This window comes from Myodes glareolus, chromosome 25 (assembly GCF_982192425.1).
Source record: "Myodes glareolus chromosome 25, mMyoGla1.1, whole genome shotgun sequence".
NCBI lineage: Eukaryota > Metazoa > Chordata > Mammalia > Rodentia > Cricetidae > Myodes > Myodes glareolus.
Genome location: NC_142050.1, coordinates 44,543,436 through 44,566,894, shown reverse-complemented (window position 1 = coordinate 44,566,894; position 23,459 = coordinate 44,543,436). Strand labels below are relative to the sequence as shown.

Below are 23,459 nucleotides of genomic sequence, written 5' to 3'. Positions count from 1 at the left end.
CCTCAGCCAATGGGCTCTTAAGGAATTTTTCTGCGTAATGGACCCGCCTCAGATGAGTTAAGTGGACTCTGGCTGGCGAATACCTTGAGGAGACGAGGAATGGCCGAGTTCTCTAAAGACAGATGATGTGCTAGCCTGTGTGGAATGACATGAGTTCCTAGAGTACCCCCTGTTTAAGATGCAGATGTGCCTGAGAGAACTGAAAGATCATTCCTTTAGATGTTCATTGAATAGCAGGCTCTTTTAAATGCATTGAGAGATGATTTTCAAGAGTAACTTAATTACCATCAATTTTCACTTGACATGCATCTCCATTCATTCCGGATAACATGACTAGATTATACAATAATTCTCGTTAATCACTAGACATTTTCTCATCAGAGACAGCCACTTCTTAAATGTCTGCAGCAGGAGTTCTGCCTTCTATTGTTTTTCCCAAGAAGAAGAAGAAAAGTAATGAAATTAGAAATAATATATCATTGGGTGAAGATTATAAAATATAAGTAGGCACAAACAAGTTTAAAAGTTCCACCATTTTCACCCTTCTGTAATACAAAACAAACAAAATTCATCACAGTTATATTTTATTATGGACTCTGAATTTGCTTACTCCATGTGTATAGACATGCATTAAAATTTATTTTATTGCTTACTTGTGTATATATCTCTGTGAGAATGGGCACATGAGTGTAGGTTCTCATAGAAGCCAGAGGATGGCACTGGACACCTGGGTCTGGAGGTCCAGCCAGCCAGCTTCCTGACAGGGGTGTTAAGAACTGAATGTGGGGCCTCTCTAAGAGCAGCAGGTACTTTTGTCTGTACCCGTGCATTTTTGACATAGAAACATGTAACTGGGTCGTATGTGGCGGGCTTGGACCAGAGTCATTTGCGCAGAAAATATCACACATTTTTCACATCTAGTAGCATAGACCATGAACGGATTGCTCCCGAAGGACCGGCACTGAGTTTATTCTTTTGCTAATGTGTCTGCTTTTTCTAGTGAGTGAGTTGTTTGGCTGCAGTCCCACTGGGAAGGAGGGTCACAGGAACTGCAGTGCAGGCACCAGGCTACCTGGCTGGTGGGTCCTGAGAAGACAGAAGGAGAGCTAAGCTGGAGGTTCAGCAAGAAGATACTGCCACTGAACAAGAAGAAGCTTGCTGAAACAGACATCTGTGTGGCCGTGTTTCCCCTCCAAACTAGTAGTACTGTCACCTTTGCTAAGGCGAGGAGGTACTTAATTCCACTCAGAAGGATGCTCACAAATGCTTTTCAAATACACTTACCGTTGTTGTGGGTGCTCACTTCAAACAGTTTTCAATTAATTTGTTGTTTTTTTGCTAAAGCCACTGAGCCAATGCATTATTACAATTGTCATAAGTAGCTGGTGAGAGAATATTTAGATGTCTTTTGTACATAACCTTTGAGATAATGTCAGAGGAAACATATAGGTTTCATTTACCTTTATTTCTGATGCTGGCTAAAGGGAAAGGCAGATGTCCTTTCATGAATATTGTCTATTAACCCCCGGAGGCTTTGCGTGAACTGCTGTGTTTAACTCAACTCTCCAGAAAGAAGAGGACCATGATTTGCTTTAAATTGTTACTTACACAGAGCAATGTCTCAGGCATTAGTGCTTACTTGATTGCATTTAGACATTACATTGGCAAAGGAATGGACTGCATTAAATTAGCATCAAGCACAATGAATGGTAATTGCAAGACTGTCATTTCTACAAGTGCAAAATTGATGTGTTCTGCAAGCCCATTCCATTGTGTGCCACGGGAAAATCACAGAAGCATGTTGTTCCGAGCAGAAAAACGCAATGTAATGGCCCTGCTAATGTGTCTCGGTGTTTTTCAGCAATGGTATTCCTTTCCACCTTTGTTTTGGTCTCATACTCATTCTTCAAATCCCGTCTGATCTAATTTGTATGCTCATAATCCATCCCCGCCAGACAGTAGCCTGGATGTACGGGCAAACGTTGTGGAACAATTCCTTCTGTGTGTGGCATCTTGTGTGAAGAATGCCAGCATAAACAACCGTCCGTGTATTCATGAGAGTATGAACGAGTACTTATGTAAAGCTTCTTAGATGAGACCCAGCAAGGGCTTACAGAAAACTTTCCCCAAATGCTATACATTCATTTAGAAAAAGAAGGGTGCTTTACAGGCTTCTGGGGCTTAGGAGACCTGCCAGCTACTGTTCTTTTCACTCTTCTTGGGGAAATAAAGCTTCCCCAGTTGAGTGCAATTCTTCCAGTCACGTGAGCACAGAGTATATCCCAGTGAAAACATGTATATGCATTGGGTTCTTATACTTTCCTTGTCCGTGTGGACTTTACTACAGACTCAAAGGCTAGATTAGACTAGTACTGAAATAAAGGATGTTTTAAGTTGGCGGAGCATAGTTTTAGTATCTTTGTAGACTGAGGTCAGCTGAGAGCCACTGGTAGAGGTGTTTTGAGTAAGGCTAGTAATGATGATGCTAATGACAATTTGAGCCAACAAGCTTTCATAGCGGTGGGGGTGGGAGCACAGGAATACCAATGGGCTGCTTTTGACCATGGAGTCTGACGTGGGGTGGCTAAGCCTGAGTTCCCTTTTAGAGGTCCCTTTCTTTGTCACTCATCATTAGAACACGGCGAGACTCTTTACGAAGTAACATAGTAACGTTTCAGTCAGTGCGGGACTCTGGGTAACTGTGTACCAAGGTCAAGTCTCTCATCTAGTAGACAGCAAAGAAGTTCCCTCCTAAGATGGGAGAGGATTCACTGCACCCGGAGAAACAAAGACAGCCATTTGCAGCTGAAGGAGCGCTTGGTTTGGTCTTATAAAGGTGTCTGAAGACGGCCCTGGAAGTCGCCTCTACCATACCTTTGTTGCAGAATGTCCCGTCGTAGGCTGTGTTAGAGCAGTCACAGGAATACCCGTGGTATTTCTCGATGCATTTGCCTCCATTCTCACAGTTGGCCCCGTAGCTGGTGCAGTGGCCTGAGCATCCAGATTTGAATCCTGATGTGACCTTTGCCCTTTCTTCCAAGTCAAGGGTCACTCCGTTCATCCTCAGGGAGCGGATGCAGCCCAGGAAACCCTGCTGGCCGCCGGCACCACCTGGGAAGGACAGAAAGCACAGTTCAGAGGGGACGGGTCACTTCTGCCCCTGCTTTTCTACTCAGCCTGGTTTGAAATTGCAGCAGGAGGCAAAATGTCGTTTCCCTTTCGAGTTGGCCCAGTGTAAACAGAAGGAGTTGAAGTTTTTCCTTAGGCTGTGGTGTCTAATCAGAAACGTCTTCTGAGACGAAGTAAACTTGCCCCAGACACAAAATGCTTGTAGATAAGCAAAAATGTATAATCTGGATTCTTATGGAAAAGAGACTCATAGAAGACTTTGGTTTCTTTGTTCTTTAATCTCAGTTCTATAGTATTATCTGCTGAACTATAAAGGCTGAGAGACATGAATACATTAGCATAACTAAGTAAGCCAATTAGTCAGAAGGCATAAATTCATTTGAAATGTCATTGTACTTGGTGAGTCTTAGCTCATGTTTTGCTTTGAAGTTTCCATTGAGATACTCGGGATGTGGTGACTGGGGTGGCTGGAGGTTTGAACGGATGACTTTACACAGAAATCAGGCTTGCTACAGTGGCTAACATTCCAGGTTGGGTTTCCCTGCATTTGTCACAGTGCCATTTCAAGACATAAAGCAACGCTGTGAAATGCTGTCCTCAGGATACGGCATGAGCACACAGCAACTGTGGATACCTGCATAAGATCTGCAGAGAATGACCCCTTCAGTGTTCCAGCATGGATGGGAGCTCTTGAGGTCCTAATAAAAGTCGGCAGGGCAAGAAAAGACATGAGAGTGTATGAAAGACTAGCTGGGGTGGAAAGAGGGTCAACGGGAATGAGAGAGGAGTAAGAGATGAATAGAAGCAATTTGTCATGTATGAAATAGTTAAAAGGTTAAATTTAAAAATGACATATGGCGTGCAATGATGTGCTCATTATGACTTCTGGACAGGTTATAGAGCAGGGCTGAGTTTTATAAGCGTGAAACTATTAAAGAGGTCTGATGTACACAGAGGGACCCACAGAAGCACTGTCGATTTAACGGAGTCTGTAATTATCTGGATGCTTTTAAAGTTGTAGTAATCTCTATTCTGGGTTCATCGATCAGTAATACGATTACATATATGTATAAACACATATATAACACGATAATATTATATATGGTAAAATATATCATATATGACATGATGTAGTGTGACATAAATATATATGTGTAAATGTGACGTAAAAACAGAGAACAGAAAAGGAAAAGAGGACACCTGAGGAGAATGGAAGAGGGAGGGTGGCAGGGAGTGACTGAGAAAAGTACAATGGTACATACGTATGAAGGCGCCATAAGGAAATCCATCATTTCATATGGGAACTAAAGAAAAAGACAGTGTGAGAGGAGTCACACTGACTACTCAAACATTACTCTCCAGTACAGTGTGTGTGTGTGTGTGTCTGTCTGTCTGTCTGTCTGTCTGTCTGTCTGTGGTCTGAAACAGACAGACATTCAAATCCATGGGCTGAGTGCACGGTCCCCTCCACAATGCACGGTAGCCTCATCTGTTAGACAAGACAGAGGAAGCTTGAATTTTGTCTCCAACCCGAGCATCTGCTTCCTCTGCCCTCAGAACTGTCTCTCCTTATTCCTGGACTCTGGAGCTTCTAGTGAATTATGCTGCCAATTTTCTTGTTTCTCTAACTTCCACACAACAGGCTGTTATATTTCCTTGTTTTAATAACCCCTCAAGCCAATTCCTTAACAAAACTCTCAGTAAATTAAAAAAAAAGTGGGCTGCTGGGGAGATGGTTCAGCAGGTAAAGTGTTTGGTACATAAGAACCCTAGTTCAGCTCCTCTGCACTCATCTAAAAGTCAGGCATGGCAGCATTATATGTTACAGCCAGTGCTGTGTTGAGGGAGACAGGTGAATGTCACGGTCAGCTGGTCTATCTTAAATGTGAGTTCTAGTTCAGGGAGCTGTCTAAAATATAAGAGGACACTAAATGTCAACTTTTGTTCTTCACAGGTACATGCACAGGAGATCACATCAGCACATGTGTGCCTGCACACACACATGTACACACATATGCACAAATGCACACACAGGCACACATGCACACCCACATGCACGCACAGGCACGCACACACATGCACATACACACACAACTCAGGCACACACACATGCACACACACAATAAACACACATGCATGTACACACACCCACATGCACGCACAGACACATGCACATATACACATGTAAATACACACACACTACAACATGCACACATACAAATGGAGAGGTCAATAGGGCTTTGTTGTTTGGATAAGGTTGTTAGGCTGGAGATGTAGTCGGATCAGTCAGCCTGTTATCCTGGCCACAAGCACACCAGCCAGTAGACTCACTAACAAGGACTAGTGACTGATCAAAGACTCGATCACAGGATGGATCAGTGTCTGGTTATGCCTACATGTCCTTCTCGGGGAAATGGCAAATGAATCCTTCTACTGCCTTTTTGAGCCCAAGCTTACAGAACTTTCCGCGGGACATGTATTGATTTGAACAACCTTTCTCTAAAGTAGCATCTTGTTTTTATAAAATATTTGACTAGAGGATTAATTGAAGAGAGTCCAGTGTCCTTCCGGATCAAAGCTATGGCTAGCAAATAGCAAATGAAGTTATTAAACACGCCGCTTTGAAGGACTTGCCATCCTGCCATCTGCTGGGCCGTGCAGCTTCACACCTCTGTGCTGGAGAGAATGAGAGCCTCTGCCTCATTTGGAAGCGATTCAACCGCCCCCCGTCACCCTTTGTGTGTTAGGATTTCAATTTGGCTTGGACCGCTTTTGCTGCTCTGGTTTTTGTTCTTGCAGTGAGAGATTTTCCAAAGGGCCTTTTATTACATAAGTGTATAGCTATTTGAATTTTTACCACCAGTCAATTAAGACAATTAAACCCTATCAAAACTATGCTAAAAATTTTAGAAAGGCTGTTTTTAGATATTCCCCCTCCTTTTTGCCTAGTTACCATGGGAATAGTTCTGGGTTGTGTAAACCATATATATATACACTGATAAGCAAGATGCATAATTGAAACATGTTACCAGTCAGACATTACTGCCTTTATTTTTAGTGGAAAACCTTGTCTACTTAAGAATATTCAGCCTTCACTTTCATTTTGTGTGTATAGGTGTTTTGCTGGCATATATGTCTGTGCAGCATCTGAGTGCAGTGCCCATAGATGCCAGAAGAAAGCACCAGAAACCTGGACTGGGAGTTACAGACAGTTCTGAGGCACCATGTAGATGCTGGGGATTGGATCCTCCGGAAGAGCAGCCAGCGGTCTTCACTACTGGACCAGCTCCCTAGTCACTACGTTTGTTTGTGAACATACATAGACATAAAAAACAGGAACCGCATCAGGAAATGGGAACATAACCGGCATTGTCCTCGAATTTGCTTGCTATGCTTCAAGTATCATGACATATTTTCCAAGCAATGCAGCATAGCCAGAACATCTTGCTCATTATTTCATAAAACATCCTTTATAATCATGCTGTCACTCCTTTTTGCCATTCCATTGCTAATGGAATTTTGTAATTTTAACTTTCTGTGATAGTATAATAGTATGAACTTTGTCAATATCTCAGAACATCTCAGCACACTTCTTCAGTTTGTCAATTGTGCTGTTCTCTCTCTCTCTCTCTCTCTCTCTCTCTCTCTCTCTCTCTCTCTGTGTGTGTGTGTGTGTGTATTTATATGTGTGCAGGTGCCAGTGCATGTATAGAGGCCAGAAGTCTCTTTCTCAATTGCTCTCTACCTTTTTGTTTGAGTCAATGTCTCTAACCGTACTGGAGTTCACTAGTTGGATAAACTGGCTGGCCAATGAGCCCATGAATCCTCCCGTCTCCAACTTTTCACTTTGGGATTATAGGTGCATGCTTCCAAGTTTAGCTTTTTTCCATTGGTGTTGGGATTCCAAACCCAGGTCCTGATGTTTGTGTATCAAGTGCTTTATTACTGATATATTTTAAAGGCCTTTAAGAACAATGAACCAATTTACATTTTATCAAAATGGAATGATATTTGCTTTATATAATCCTGATATGGTGATGTATCCTATTGTGTTTACTTCAGTTTGATTAAATGGGAGAAAATTCATTGCTTTGATTATTGTAATGAATTATGTTGTATTTTTCTTTTCTTATTTTTAAATTGCTGATTCACATTTCTATTTTGGAGGTGATGATATGTTTTTATTGGCTGGTGATAATATTTTGAGTTTTAAAACTATGCTGATAAATTCTGTAATCATGCCCTTTAGTTTGTATTTTTTAAGTTGTAGATGGTACTTTTTCCCCTATGAAAGTTTTGAGTGATTGTGAAGTCACACTGACCTACTTAGTTGTATGATTTCTGCTTTTGGTATTAGATTTGTAATGACTTTTGGAGATGTAAACTAATATAATCATTTAATAATATATTATTTATAATTATATATTTATTATATAGATATTATATATAGGACTATATATAACACCCTGAAATTTTTTCTCTTAAGATTTTAACCCCTCCTTTTTTCCTCTGCCCTTCCTTCACTGTTCCTGCCCCTCCTTCTGCCCCCACTTCTTTTTTCTGTGCACAGCACTATGGATTGAGCCAGGACTTTGTGTGTGCCAGGCACACACTCTAAGCCATATCTCAAGCTGTATAGTAACACTATGTAAGTATGGTGTAATTTACATTTAGTCACCCATTGGACTACGTTAAAAAAAAATTTCTTCTTAGTTTATAAAGCAGGCGAGTGAAGAGCCATTTCCCTGTGCACTGAAGTTGAGCTCTTTCCCTTCCGAGGTGGCGTCCTGATTCATTTAAGTGACTCACTGAGCTGGAAAGTGCATTTGCTGATCTACTTGACGCCGAGAAAAATCCTTTATCCTGAGCATGGTCATTATATATTATGCAAAAGATGTTAATGCACCAGAACCAGTAGAAGTTGAGTTCAATTTACTGCTTTGGAGAAACCTTTCTTGGTGGCAAATGTCACAAGTTTAAATTATAGGTCTTCAAGGAAAAACGCTACTGAACCTTTGTTTAATTAGCAAATCAACACATTGTCATTGAGAAGAGCCCCCTGCCATGCCAGGCCTTCATGCACATTAGTCAGACCTGTGATAATTATCCAAGGTGAGATGTGGGTTTAATTTGTATATCATTTTTCATCCGAAATGATATGCAAGTATTGCAATTAAAGATTAATTATGAAAGTGTTGTAACTACCTATAATGAATAATACAACCATCAAGTGCACAGAACATTTGGGCAAAATAATCAGGTGTTCCATTTAAAAATAATGGTTGGAAATAAAGATTGAGAGGAATTAGGAGAAACACATTGTCCTCAAATCCAGAGTTCAACAGTATCTAAAGTGGTAAGGCTGACCCCCAGAGCGCTTTCGTCTGATCAGATTGGCCACTTATTAACCATAGAAAGAAATCACGCCAAAGGTTGCACACTTGAACCTGATTCCTTTTAGAAGTGTTTTTTTTTTTAATTTTTAAATGTGTTTATTTCACTACTGTGAAAAAGTCTCTGCTCTTGCAGCATGGAGAAACTTAATGGGAGACTCAATATGTACATCCCGTGTTAGAAGGTGGTGCCCACTGTGAGAAAAACAGCCAAGCAGTGTTAAGTGGGGTCTGGAGTTGGCGCAGGATCAGTCTTAAGTAGGGCAGTTAAGATGGAGTGCACCAAGAAGGGACAGGAACAGAATAGATAAACATGTCCCCATGATAAAGGGGTGATGGGGTGTTCCCCTGCAAGGTGCAGGGCAGGAGGGAAGGCGAAGGAAGAAATTCCCAGGGCAGTACAGGATGCTCGGGGGAGTGAAACCTGGATCATTTCATAGGTTCTGTAAGTAAAGCCCTAGGAAAAGTGGTTCTAAAATGATGTACAGGGATATTCTTCTTTTAAGATTACTTTACAGAAGATTTTTAAAAGAATGTGTATAAGTATTTTGCCTGCATGTGCATATGTGTACCATGTGTGTGCAGTGCTCAGTGATGGGGATGTCGGACCCCAGGGAACTAAAAGACAGATGATCATGAGCCACCATGTGGGTGTTGGGAACTTAACCTCAGGTCCTCTGCAAGAGCAACATGTGCTCTTAAGCTCCGAGCCATTTCTCCAGCCCCCAGACACTGTTTTTGCCTACAGGTTAGTGCTGCTGGAATCACAAATAGACACCTACCATGCTGATGCTGGGCACTGTTTGACATGGGTGGGCAGGTCAGTAAACAAGAATGAGGAAACATGAATACACTGCTTTTGCATCTCCTTGGCTGTGTAGTCTTCCCAAGTTCTCCTTAGGCCTTAGTCCTTTTACATGCAATGTCAGTACAACAATATGTACCCTGAAGGCACATGTTAATTCTGGTTGATAGACTCCGGTACTTCATGTTGAAGCCCAGCTAATGGCAGATATCATCATTGCCACTAGGGTAGAGTATAATCAGAATCCCACAGCATCATAGAGTGAAATCATAGACTTGATGAGTAGACACAGATTTGAAGCCAGAGGATCTGAACTATATTACTTACATTCTTTAGTCAAGCTTTTGAAGCCTTAGACCCCAATATGGATTTGGCTGCATATAGACTATCTAGGGCCTCTAAAGAAGGCCAGACAAGGCCAGAAGGATGAGAACATAACTGAATGTAATTGGCGTCCTTACAGAAGAGGAAGAACCCCTGGGGATGGTGGACTCATGCAGAAGAAGGGCCCCATGAGGAACCATCAAGAAGATGGGGGTATCAAAGCCAAGGAGAGGCCTTAGAAGGAAAGAGTCTCACTGATACCTTCATCTTGGGGTTTCCAGTCTCTAGAACGGTGAGAAAATAAATATCTGTAGGCCCAGTCACCCCATCTGTGGTGTTCTGTTCTGGAAGCTTTAGCAGAAAGACGACTAGCAAAGGGTTACCATTGAGCTCCTGATCCAGCCTACCTGAGGGCATGACCTTGGAGCCTTCAAACCTTCAAACAGTACCATTTTGTGGAAAGTCCAGGCTTCGGCTAGGTGTTATCTCACCTTGGAGGACTAGACCTGGATCACAGGACTTAAAGGCAGAGGGCCTTTAATGTGCTATTGGAATGTTATACAGGACTGCTATGTCTAGATGGCCTACTCTGATCTTGGCTCCTCTGTGTGGCAGCCACAGCTGTCCTAGGTGTTGGCAGCTAAGAGGCAAAAGTAGCTGTGTACTTGGATAAGCCACTCAGAGCTGCAGATGCTGTACCTACCACTTCTCCTGCTCTATATGCTACCATCATGTCTTCTGTTTGGATCACCTTGTCCCCTACCACCACCAATTACCACCACCACCACCAACTATCACCACCACCAGCAACCACCACCACCATCACCAATCACAAATTATGATGCCAAAGCAGGTGTGAGAAATAAAACCCCAGTGATCTCATTATCCCAGAACCCCAGAACAGGGATATAGCCATCAGTGGTAGAGGGAACTGGTCTCTCTCTTCAGCACAGCGCCGTATGATTGACAAGTGTTGATTGATGATGCCTTTGCCAGCTAGCCATGGACAGCAATGCATGGAGAAAGCTTTTACACCCCAGGGGCTAATCTGTGAAGAGTCGCTTTTCCAGATACCAGTCATGAGTGCCCATTCAGAGCTTCACCACCGCTGTATGGATTTTCTTATGTCCTCAGAACGAGAGATGCTCAGAATATGTGACTCCAGACTGCAAAACGAGGAGGACAAAATCTAAAATACTGAAGGCGTGTGAGCTTTCTAGCAGCAGCAAGTGATCAGATGTGTCTACGCATGTCCTGTTCTGCAATGAAGATGGAACTTAGAGATCCTGGACACAGGACTATGAGGAAATACTGACCATCCCAGATGATGCAAGGCTAATAGTGGCCGTGCCAGACTACGCCAACTTCACGTGTTTCAGTTCACAGAGATATATTGTATTGTGATCCTTGCTTTATGGACGGGGAAATGGAGGCCAAGAGAGTTCACCCATCCATTGTCACCTATCGCTAGACTCACAGCCGGGAAATCCACACTCTGCCCACACTGCTGCTTCTGTCTGCACTTGGGGACTTGGGGCACACAAGGCTCTTTCGTCCCCTACTTCTGACATGGTTCTGGGCACTGCTTTGCTTAGGTATGGAGAATGCTGACAATGCAGTTAGTACCAGAGACCCACCCGCCAGACCGCTGTCTGCAAAGCCACAGGGACAGTTGAAATTGACAGTGGAAATGTGATCGTCTAAACTCAGAGCTAGAAATGAGGATGTTAGAGTCCATCTCTAGGTCAAGCAAAGGGATATTTTGTTGACGTCACCACTGACCTCTCGATTTTCCTAAATTAACAGCTGAACGCTACTATCGCAGAATGGATTGGTCCTTTGGCCACCGAGTGCAATTTATCTTTCTGTATTCAGAAGTACAGCATCAAGTTTAGAGGTCATTGCTCCACATTATGCAGCAAATCCCACTTCTCTGAGTCTGTCATGCACTTGGGGATAGGAGAGGGGACAGGATCTTCCTACTGAGATCCACATTCTGGATTTGCGACAGATATTTCAGTAAATTTCAATGCAAGCTGGAACTTAAACCGCTGAGAACTATAAATATTTCATTTGCAAATAGCTGTATGTTCTTGTCCATGTTGTGACAAGCTGGTGGGCTCTCATGTTTGACACACAACAGATATTATTTCTGATCTTAATATTTCTCGTGTCTTTCCTTCTGTCTGTCTCTCTCCCTTTTTATTTCCCATCTTTAGAAGGACTTGTTTCGAATGATAACACATAGTCTCTCTCGCTCCAGGGTGAAGAATCCTTTGCGCTGTTCAAGTTGGTGGCGCCAGGCTGTTTTTTCACCCCACACCCAAACTTCACACACTTCTTCCCAGGAATGAGTCCAGGCCAAGGCAGGACTGAGCGAGTTGAGAGGAATCATCACTGCTTTGATAGCTGGTCCTGCTGGACACCTGGGCTCTCCGTAGCTCAGAGAGCGGAGGCTAAAGGCTAGAGGCTTAGGGATTAAGATGAGAATGAAGGCTTAACAGAAAAGCTGAGAGAACAGAATGTTTTAAGGCCTGGATTTCAAGGAGGGTGAAGTTATAAAATATTAACTTATAGGAGATGTCGAGGAAAGCGAAACACCAGCGGAAAACTATTGGATTTGGTTGTCTTTGGATTCTGGCTCTTTGATGTCATAATGAGGTGCTTCCTATGGGATGAGGAGGCAGGCAGTGAGAGGGCAGAGTTAGCCTGTGCAGACACACTAAGTGGTTTAAGAAAAGGCTGTATGTACCAGAAGGAGGCTGTCCCTTGCCTGAGTAGAAAAGACTTTGATGTAGGGGATGGTGCGACACCGGTGTAGAAAGGCTGGTGGAGGACAGGAACATCAGGAGTTCCCTGTCCCGAGGCAGGGGCTTTCTTTGTACCCCCATCCATCATTTGGGAGGGACAGCTTTGGATCCTGAAATCCTGATCTTTCTCCTGAGGTGGACAGTGGTAGAAGCATTTGGTAAGGTTATCCCAAGGGCATTGACCTAGGCTCACAAGGAAAAGTGACAAAATCTTCAAGAACAAACAGCAAGCACCAAGATGGGGTAGCCACACTCAACTCCGTCTGTATTCTCAGAGGCAAAACCAATGAAGGAGCAGAGGAATAGACATTAAATAGTGGGCATCTGAACTACGGACCAACAGAAAAGCAATGATGCAAGCTTGAAGATGCTGCCGCCAAAGCCACCACCCGTGGGCTTACAGAATGCCTTGTCCCGTCATTCACAGTATCCCACAGCATGGCTTCTGACGGAGGAACTCACTTTGTAGCCAGGGAAGTGTGACAGTGGGCTCATGATCATGGAATACACCGGTTTTACCATGTTCTCTACCATCCTGGAGCAGAAAATAGAATGGTCTCTTGAAGACACAGTTATAGCACCAATTAGGTGGTAGCAGCTTGGAGGGCTAGGGTAGGGGTCTCCAGAAGGCAGGGCATGTCTTGAATTGGTGGCTGATGTATGACCCAATTCCCCCACAGCCAGGATCCACAGGTCCAGGAATCAAGGGGTGGGAAAGGGAATCTAGTTCCACTCACTGCCATCTCTAGCAAAGCACTAGGACAAGCTTTGCTTCGTGTTCTCATGACCTTTAGTTCTGCTGGCCTAGAAGTTTGGGTTCCGGAGCGGGAAGCACTCCCACCAGAAGCCACAACAAACATCCCATTGAACTAGAAGTTCAGACTTTCTTCTGGCCATTTTAGGGTTTAATCCCAGCCTGATCTATAGAGTGAAACCACATCACGAAATGCAACACAACAAAACAAACAGTATAGGTGCTAGTATGGTAGGAGTGGCTGCCAGAGAAATGAAATTAGAGTGTCCAGCTTCTGGACTGATAGTGTTATGGTCTTCTTATCTACGGAGAGTGGGTTGGAGTAGGGGATAAGCAAAGAAACAGTGCATAAAAAAGTATAAGGGCAAAAATAACCCTAATAATCAGTTAGACAGACATTTCCAAATTTGATTTCTCAAGAGGTTCTACAATATTATATCTAAGAGACACATTTAGACTAAAAGCAAAAATGCCTTATTGTTTATTAGGAACAAGAAGGCTCATGAATCCTGTCCAGAGAAGAAACAAACCACTTGAAAAACACCATAGGGCAAGAGATGGAAATTAGGGACCAGTATGAGCAACAAGCACAATGTCAAGAAGACAGTGGATGATGTTTAACTAGCAAAGTAACACACAAAAGTCTCACTTAGGTGACAGAAAGCATACATAGACTTATACAGATAAGGATTCCTTAAGGTAGGAGAGTGGGGGGGGGATCAAGGTAGTCATCATTATTGGATAGACCAAGACACATGAGGTCTGCACACATAATGGATCATGATGCATTTGGTATTCATAGAATTGCATAAGTAGATCATAAAACCATAAGGCTGAGTGGGAAAGTAAGAAGTCGAGTGGAGTTTATAGCGCATTCAGCATGTGAGGTATGGCACACAAAGCCAAGGCTGTCAGTTTTCAGAAATATAGACAGATGCTTGAAAAATACCTACATGCATATCACACACACACACGGTGGGATTAGAAGGCTACACATGAAACATACTCACATGGTAATAGACAGAGAAGATACTTTAGCATAATTAAAATATAAAGGAAAAAATAAGTGAAAATCAAGCCAGAGAGGTATGTGAAGAAAGGACCATTAAATGGATGAACAACCAAACTTCCTTCACAAGAGGGACCTTGAACATGAGGCTCATTACAGGAGAGAGAAGAGAGGAGCTTGTGCTAGGAAACTATTCTGCCAACCAGAAGGTAAAACTAGTAAAAAGAGTATCCCTAGATCTCTTTTTTTGCTGTACTAGGAAGGAACTGTGGGCTGTGTGTATGTATTAATTCGGTATCTGTTACTAGTATAATTAAAAACATCTTCTCCTATAAGACAGTGTCTTAGTTCTATTTCTATTTCTGTGAAGAGACACCATGACCATGGCGATTCTTATAAAAGAAAACATTTAATTGGGGTTGGCTTATAGTTCAGTGATTTAGTCCATTTCATTATTGACATGGTAGGAAACATGGTGACATTCAGGTGGACATGGTGCTGGAGAAGTAGCTGAGGACTGAGGATTTTATGTCTAGATTGGCAGGCAGGAAGAAGAGAGAGAGAGAGAGAGAGAGAGAGAGAGAGAGAGAGAGAGAGAGAGAGAGAGAGAGAGAGAGACAGAAACACTGGCCTGACTTGAGCTTCTAAAACCTCAAGGCCCACTCTGTTTTTCCAAATCCTAGTGACACACTTCCTCCTACAAGGTCACATGTCACAATCCTTTAAAATAAGGCTACTCCTTATGAACCTATGTGGGGCATTTTCATTCAAATCACCACAGACAGTTATCCTTATAAAGTTTGGTTGAGTCTTTATTGGAAGAACTAAAAAAATGCATATCATAAATTGTTTGATAAACTCACTGAAAGTGCCTTTTCTCCCTGGTATTGATTACAAAACTGGTTTCTGTATTTTAAGATGCTTTCTCTGGGTCAGACTATCTTAAAAGCCATGAGGAATTTGAAGAGAATCCCAGAAACCCAGAGTCCCTGAAGTATGGCTCTTGTTGCCCAAAAATTACTTCACGCAGAGGCTGAGCCATACATTGATTCTTAGCAGTAGGCTTGAAATATTTCTCCAACAATATCTTTTCACACAGCTTCTGCCCTAGAAATAAATAGCTCAGCCTCATGAAAACAGCCTTGTGGTTGAGGCTTGGAAGAGAGTCAAAGAAAACTATCAGTTTGATGATGTTAGGAACACAGTTTTTTTTTGAGTAAGCCTTGTAGCTATCATAATTTGCATGATTTGTTAAAATTCTGTAAAGTAGACAGCTGAAATTGCAAAAGTTAATGAATTTTGATCATTGAAGAGCAAAAAGGTAGAAAATGAGCAGGGTGACTATTGGTTGAGCAGAGTTACTGCTGGCTGTAGCCTCTGAGGCTGGGAAATTCTATAGGGATGAACATAGCCAGGTAGAGTTTGGCCAAAGGTGGTGTGGCCAAGAGTGGAGTAAGGGTGCTGCTGTGACAGACTGAGACATCAGCCATCCCACGGAGGAAAATTTGCCACCGATTTGTATATTTGTTTTGCACACAATTTATTGACTTTATATAGTTATTACTATCGGTCAGATTTTCTTTAGCAATGTTGCTGTCAGTACTGATTTCTAGTCAAGACGTCAATTTTCAACCCCTTTTTATGAACAAGCAAGCCTGAGGCCAGTTACCCAGAACTGGGGCGAAATGTTTGCCCTGCGGTCTCAGCCAATAGCTCAGCTAATGCCAAACAGGCAAGACCTCAATTTGATACTAGAAAGATTGAAAACTGTAAGGTCTAAGCTGAGGGGAAATGGTGTCTTTCATAATATTTTGACTTTCTCTGCAGATTTATTTATTTATTTATTTTGACCTCTGTCGTGCTTGCTTTCAGTTTGTGATACTTAGTGGAAATGGTATTTCCAAACAAGGTAAATAACAACCGTCTTTAAGAAAAGAATTTTAGAGAAAGATTATGTGGAAAACTATTTGGGAAATGGGATGTCTTAGCTTTAAATATGGATATTAATTCAGAGATATATAGAAAACCATATGGTTTGTGTATGTCCTCATTCAGCTGTCAACTCCATAAATATTTATATTTTGGGACACCACTACCCAGTGATGAGCAGGACCCTGGTGTTATACAACCTACTTTCTAATAAAGGGACACAAAAAGGCATGCATGGCAAACCCTAAGAAGAACTGGACATGGCAATGATTGGCTGCCTCAGATGGTGTGCTCAGAGGACATTTCTGTAAGGAACTGACAGAGGCTTAAAGAAGGACAAGAACAAGTCAGCTTGACCGACGTTTGGGACGCAATGGGATGCTATATGCAAGATCGAGCTTTCTAGCAAACATGTTCAAGAAAAGTACCAAGTCTGTGGAGAGAGGTCAGGCCTTTCCTGCTGTCATCCAAGAGAAACTCGGCTGTGGTTTTGAGGAGGGTGGTGACTTGTGGCAACAGATGGCAGTAGATGCATGGGTGGCAGTCTAGAGGAACAGTCCCTGAGATACTATTGGATGGTGAGTGATGAGGGAAAGAGAAGAAGGAAAGGAAAGAAGGGAATTGTGGTTAAAAGGTGTGCATGGTGATGCTATTTACTGAGACAAGGGAGGCTAGTGGAGGCAGAGGCTTGGTGTAGATATCAAGATCCTTTATTACCATGTTCATTCTGAGATGCCTGCTAGAAATCTACATAGAGATGCCAGGTAGTTAAGTGGATCCAAAGTTCCTGAGAAAAGCAAGGTCTGAAGATTTAAATTTAGGTCAATGTGTTTAAATCCTATTTTGAGCCATTAGACATTAGATGGGATAGGATTCTATAGAAGAATGTGTGGACTGAGAAGACACTTCAACATTTGCCAGGCAAGGGAGAAAGAGGATGCAGCAGAGACTGACTTGGTGGCTAATGAACAAGAAGAAAAGTATGAGAGCGTAAGCCCTGGAATCTATGGGAAGCAAGTATTTCAAAGAGGCAAGAGACCAGAAGAATGTGATGCAGAATTTGGATCCATGCTGACTTAGACAACCTTTGTGAGGGCTTTAGTGATGAGAGGTGAGAAAGGAGGGTAAAAGAGAAAGGAGAGAAAGAGGAACAAGAGGAGTAGGGAGAGAAGGAAGGAAGAACATATTTCTACATCATGGAGAGCCCCATGTGAGGAGTCTCGTCAGGGAAGAGGAAGTGAACTGCTCTTGTGTGACATCCTCTTGCTGACCCACCCCTCTGGTTACCAGTGATCCTCTGTCAGCCTTGGTCTTTTCCAATTGGAATTTTCAGTCCAGAAAATAGCTGCCAGGGCTGCCTCATCCCCAGCCGGACTCCCTGGTCCTGTTCAGTCCAAGCTCCCTACTACAGACTCCAAAATCAACCAAGAGTAGTGTTTCCCTGCCCGTTGGGGTGTAGAAAGCATGGTTAGGGTGGATTTTTCTCTGAGCCATGGGAAGCTTTGGCTTGTGCTGCCTATAGCTGCAGAGAGCACCTGCCTTTGCCACACATTACCAAATGCCCGCTGGGCCACAGTGTTATCCCAGATGAAGAATGCTCTAACAGACTCACTAGGTGGCTTCCACTTACTTTCCTCTCGCCTGGACTGACTTTAGACTCCTCATATCTATTTTAAGCCTGCTTTCTGCAAACATCTTGCAGTAATTGTTATTTTTTTCCCTATCTGTTTGCCTTGAGAATCTGTAAAAATCTTCGTAAGGAGAGTTTTGCAACCCAAGAATATCTTTCTCTGGGAGCCATTCTTTGAAATTTAAACATCAGTGAAGGTGATATCACATCTTCTCATCTTCCTGGGGGGTCAGGAGCCTGGCTTACCCATGATTCCTTGTTTCAAGTTATAAAACTATCCAACTCAGGAAGATAGGAGAAAGTTCAGCCTATGAGCCTTCCTATCTCAATTTTTTAAAAGGCTGAAACATGTGTGTGTATGGATCTTTAAATAGAATGGAAAGCAAAATCCAACTCACATATGAATAAATCTCTCTTGTTTTCTTTGGGGTGGAGTTGAGCCCCAAGTTCAGCCTTTTCTTTACCATGGCAATGGCTTCTGTAGAGTCCTCCTTGCCTGGAAATCTTTGCCAAGTGTGACCTTTGCCTTGACAAGGTGAATAGATCAGTTTTGAATTTTTGAACAGACTATTTGGAATCATATCTCTTCCTGTCTTTCACCTGGCATATATGACCTTAGGTGAGTTAACTAACTCTTAGCTTTAGCTTCTTCCTATGTAAATGAAGCAGAAAGCAGCAATGGCTTCTACTTTGCACAGTTCTGAAATACAGTAAAGGATGCACTGATCCTGGCCTTGAGATGTCATCCTCTTAGCTAACACTCACATTGTTGCTACTGAGCCAGGTTTGCAGATAATAGGGGTATAAATATATCTTATGGTATAATTACTGCCATTTAGACACCATATACATTTTTTTTAAACCGTAAACTTTAAAGTCTGAGAGATGGCCATTTTGATCATCCACAGATTTGAGTGCACTTCATGACTGGAATCCCAACTTCCCACTTTGTGACCCCCCCCTCTTGCTGACTTTCTCTTTGCTCTGCAAAGAATGCACTTGGCATTCAGATGGCTCTGAAGTTATCCGTCCGTGAATTTGGAATGTAGATGCTTGAGGAACAGCTGACCAAACAAACCCTGTTATTGAGTCGGAGGAATCTGGGCTGTTTTATGGCCTTGTCAGCCAAGCTTAGCTCAGAGAGTTTTCCCAGGACTCTAGTCTTCATTGATTTACACGCTGTTTAATGAACCTTGGCTTCTCTGTGAACTTCACAATCAGGTGAGAGAGGGCAGTAGATTAATACTGTTGGGGAGGAAGGGGCATTCCTAAGAGTTTTTCTGTAGACAGTGGCTCCCCTACCATGTATTAAGTTGGGTTCTTCACACACCTGAAAAGAACTTAGGGTCTAAGAAAGATTTCTCAGCTCCTTTGGGCTACATCTTTCACAGAGATGCCACCAGTTAACTTCCGAGGCAGTCTGAGCTATGTGACTTGAGACTAAACATTGATCATTAGTTAAATGAACCCAGCCTTCCTCTTCAGAAGCAGTTGATGTCTACCCGAAGCTTGGTAAAGCAGATTTCAGATCTCTCTGACTTCTTCTTTAAACTTGTGCTTGAGAATCACCTACTGTGGATTATATTTTTTGTTGATGGAAGGATGACCTACTTCCTGGCCTGGATCCTAACAAGCTTTCTTATCTCCCTTCTACGGCATAGTCTTGTCAATAGGGCCAAAATGTGGAATTCCATACTGGAGCCCAACACACAGCTCCTTCTTTCTCAACTGCCACTGGTGTCCTGGCTGCTTGGACTTCAGACTCTCTGATACTTCTCTGTGCTGGAGCACTTGGGCTGACCTAGCCTCCTTCAGGTTCTGATAACACCACGGGTATAACATTTGCTATTTTTTTTGTCTCCCTCAGAAAGCTCTAGTCCATGGATTTGGTGCAGGACTGTGGTCTGGACACTCAGCCTGGATGAGGCTCTATTTATCATGCATACGATGTAAATATACCTGCCAGGTCATGCTGAGGTATTGTCATATGCTAGCTCCTTTGTGTTGAAAAATGGGAAACATACATTTCTCACGCTATTCAGAAGAAATACTAGCAACTGCTTTTCCCTCCTTGCAACACTTTTAGTATTTCTTTCTCCTCACACTTTTCACAGACCAGAACCGTGGCTGGATTCTTATCTCCTCCAAACGACCTGCATTAGCTCTTTTGGGATGACAGGTTCCAATGATATTTAGCTGCACAGCGAAAGCACATCTTTTCTGTTTCTCCAGTTGCTTAAAAAAACGATGTGAACCTGACTTTGTTAGCACAGGGAGTGATGGAGGCTGGGCTTCTGTGGCATCCACTCTGTGTGCAAAGCTAAGAACTCCCCTCTGATGTAACATGAGGGGCTGGCTTGTTGGGGTTTCTGTCCTGTCTGGTACCCCACAGCTGGCAAGCCCCAAGGAAAATCACACAGAGATCTCCATAAGTTATAAGACTGATTAGCCCATTAGCTCAGGCTACTTATTAGCTCTTATAACTTATGTTAGCCCATTATTTTTAATCTATGTTAGCCACATGACTCAGTACCTTTCACAGCTGGGCAGGTTACATCTTGCATCTTGGTGGCCTGGGCAGGAATGGAGGAATGGGCTTCCTCCATCCTAGCCCTCTCCTGTTCTCATTGCCCTGCCTCTACTTCCTGTCTGGTTGACCCGCCTATACTTCCTGCCTGGCCAATCAGCACTTTATTGAAATACATGATTGACAGAATATAGATAATTCTCCTGCACCACTCTGACTCTTTCAAACTTAAGTTGTGCCAAAGCGCTTCTTCCCGAGATCTCCGAGGGAGTATATTGGCGATAGTGTCCCATGTCTTAACTGCACACTGGGGTGAAATTTTCTGATAGATTTTTGTGTGCTTTGTTGGTCTACTGGGGAAAGCCCCGGGCCCTAGCTTGCTGTTCTATGGCCACTGTCACTGGTGTAGGTGAAGTGCCTGAGAGACAGTCCCACATGAGTTGTTCTGCTAGGGCAGGCACTGTGGGATGATCCCATCTTCAGCCAGTGTTTTGAGAAGGGAGAGACTGAACTAGTTAGAGGTTCCTTTAAATATGTGTGTGTGTGTGTGTGTGTGTGTGTGTCTGTGTGTGTGTAGAACATGGAGGGACAAAGAAGTAAAGGGTGTGAAGAAAAACATTTCATATTAAAGCTGTATTGACTGTGTTCCAAGTGTCATTCATGTTAAGGGATGTATATGCAACAACCTCATTGAGTCGTAAGTCACAGAAGCTGTATCCCATTAAACACACAGCTACTAAATGGATTGTCATTGGTTTCCACAGTGACAAGAGGCAGAGGTAGGGTTCAAAGCCCATGCTGGTAACCACATCACCTTGTAGGAAATCTGATCACTTAGCCACCCAGGCCGTGGTCAACCCCTACTAAGCACATCAGTGTTTAAAGTGGAAAGAGGTCTGGAGGTAAATTATCTAACTCTTTCATTAGGCATATGAGGAAAGATCGGGGAGACAGTGGTAGTTGGTAAAAAGAAAAAAATTAAGTTTTTATTAGAGTTGAACTGAGACTAAGACTGAACTTGCTGACTTCAGAGTTGTTAAATGTGTCCTTCTTTTGGGGACAGTGCTCCTCTCTGCTGACCCTGGACTGGGCCTCTACTGTAGAAAAATAGTCCCTGGATTGCTTCAAATAGCTCACAGCTGGGAGATGGGCTTTGTGCCCACCTGTAAGATAACAGGAAATTAAAAACTAGAAGTGGGGATTTAGCCTTTGTTACCAGGTGACAATACATCCCTAACCCATCACCTTAGTGCGCTCTCGGGGAACTCCTCTTTGTAAGGTCATCAATGGTTTCATCACTGTTAGATCCAAAGAATCTAGCTTTAAAAAATTAATGGTCCTTGATATTATTCGATACTGTCTTTTTCATAAAATTTTCTCCTCTGGAGACATTGCTGTCTCCTCATTTGACTTAGAGAACTCTTTGTATCTTTTCTTTCTTCTAGTAAGACTTTTATTCTGCCTGTCCCTTCCATTTCAATGCTGTGGGGAAAGCAGACCTCACCCCCATCTCTCTTCTCTTCTAATAAGTTATTCTTAGATTGTGTTCTTCAAAATGAATTGGCTTATCTTCACAATAAATATTCCAATTGGCTTTCATTTTACAACCTTACCAGGTTTCTAGCATTCGTCTTGGTATCTCTAGTGAGGGGGGAAAAAGGGGTAAAGCTAGCTCTGGACTTCTCCATCCAGGAGAAAGCTCAGAAAGTTGAGCCAAGAAGAGTCTTGTTATGATGAAACTCAAGCCGATGATGCCCAACATGCTGGGGAAGGGTAGAATTTAGGAAGAAGCTTAGATCAGGTCATCAGGGCATGAGATATTGATGAAGAAAAATGTACTCACTGTGTTCAGTGGGAATCAATGGATTCTTTATTTAGCTAACATAAAGGAAAATATGTCATTTGTGATATACCCCTTGAGGGAAAGACTGGAATGTGCTGAGTTTGCAGTGAGTTTGGGGGCTTTTAAAAATCGGAGCCTATTCACTGTGCATGGCGGCAGGTTCCGTGAAGTCTATCATGCACCTGGACTGTGCTCACTCCGTCTTCTCTTCTTCTCTCACGCTCCATTCTATCTCTACTCATTTCCCTAGACAGACTTAGGTTTTGTTTTCATGTCAGATCTATAAAAAGTGATTTTTTTTACAAAGTATAGGATCTGTAAATGACAGAAAACATGCTATTTGTCTATCTGTGTCTGATGTATTTTGCTTAATATGATGAACTTCATTGTATCCATTTCTTGTAACTGACATAATTTTGTTCTTCCTTATGGCTGAACAAATCTCTGCTAGGTATGTAGGCCACATTTTCTGTCCATCTGTTGATGTACACTGCTGGTTCTGTAACTTGCCTGTAATGGATAGTGTGACAATACACATAGGTAACTCTTACGGAATATTGACCCAGAGTCCTCCAGGCAGATACGGAGGAGTGACATAGCTGGTAGTTTTAAACATCACTTCTTCTACGGTCTCTGAATCTGCTGCTATTCACACAGCGCTCTCACTTTCAATGCTTATTTTCTATCACCCTCGTCCTGGAGTCTGAAAGGAGTGCATAGCTAATTTTATCTTTTTAAAAACGGCTTTCAAATATTTTTCATGTATCAGAACACAATCATGGAAGGTATTTATGGGCTCTGACCTATCTTAACATCAACTAACCCTTGATGAGTTTCTTCTACCGGGAGATCGGCATGATGAACTGACCAATGGAATCCAGAGAGGGAGTCTAATCTGCTTCATATCCGCCAAGTTCTTCAAACTCAGTTTCTTTTTGTACAGTTAAGGGAATGTTGCTAGTTTCCTAAAGTATAAGTGGTAGCAGATGAAAATATCAAAAATTCAACTAGCCATGTGAAGAGTTATCACCTTGAAGTAAGTTTAGGTTAACCTGGAGTATGTTAAAAGCAGAAATCCTGGCTCAGGGATAGTGTGAAAGATTGAAAGACTGAGGGTCAGAGGTGGTGAATGACGTCAGTGAAGCAGTGTCTTACAGCTATGTCAGGGCAGTCGGACACATGAACTCACAGTGGCTGTGACTGCAGGCACACGACCTGTGAAAGATAAGGCCGGAACTCCCAGTACGGATAAAGGAGGGGCCAGCAAGTCCTTTCCCTAGCTAAGAAACTATTGCTAATTGTTGGC

The 23,459-nt window shown here is 42.7% G+C and overlaps 1 protein-coding gene across 1 annotated transcript in view; it reads right to left on the bottom strand.

The window, feature by feature from the left end:
* The window catches only part of Cntnap2 (contactin associated protein 2), a 2,060,022-nt gene that overhangs the window by 235,279 nt on the left and 1,801,284 nt on the right, over nt 1-23,459 (bottom strand). Inside the window, exon 18 of the mRNA XM_085683653.2 lies at nt 2,875-3,111. Coding sequence (XP_085539779.1) covers nt 2,875-3,111 — 237 coding nt within the window. The remainder of the gene's footprint in view (nt 1-2,874; nt 3,112-23,459) is intronic.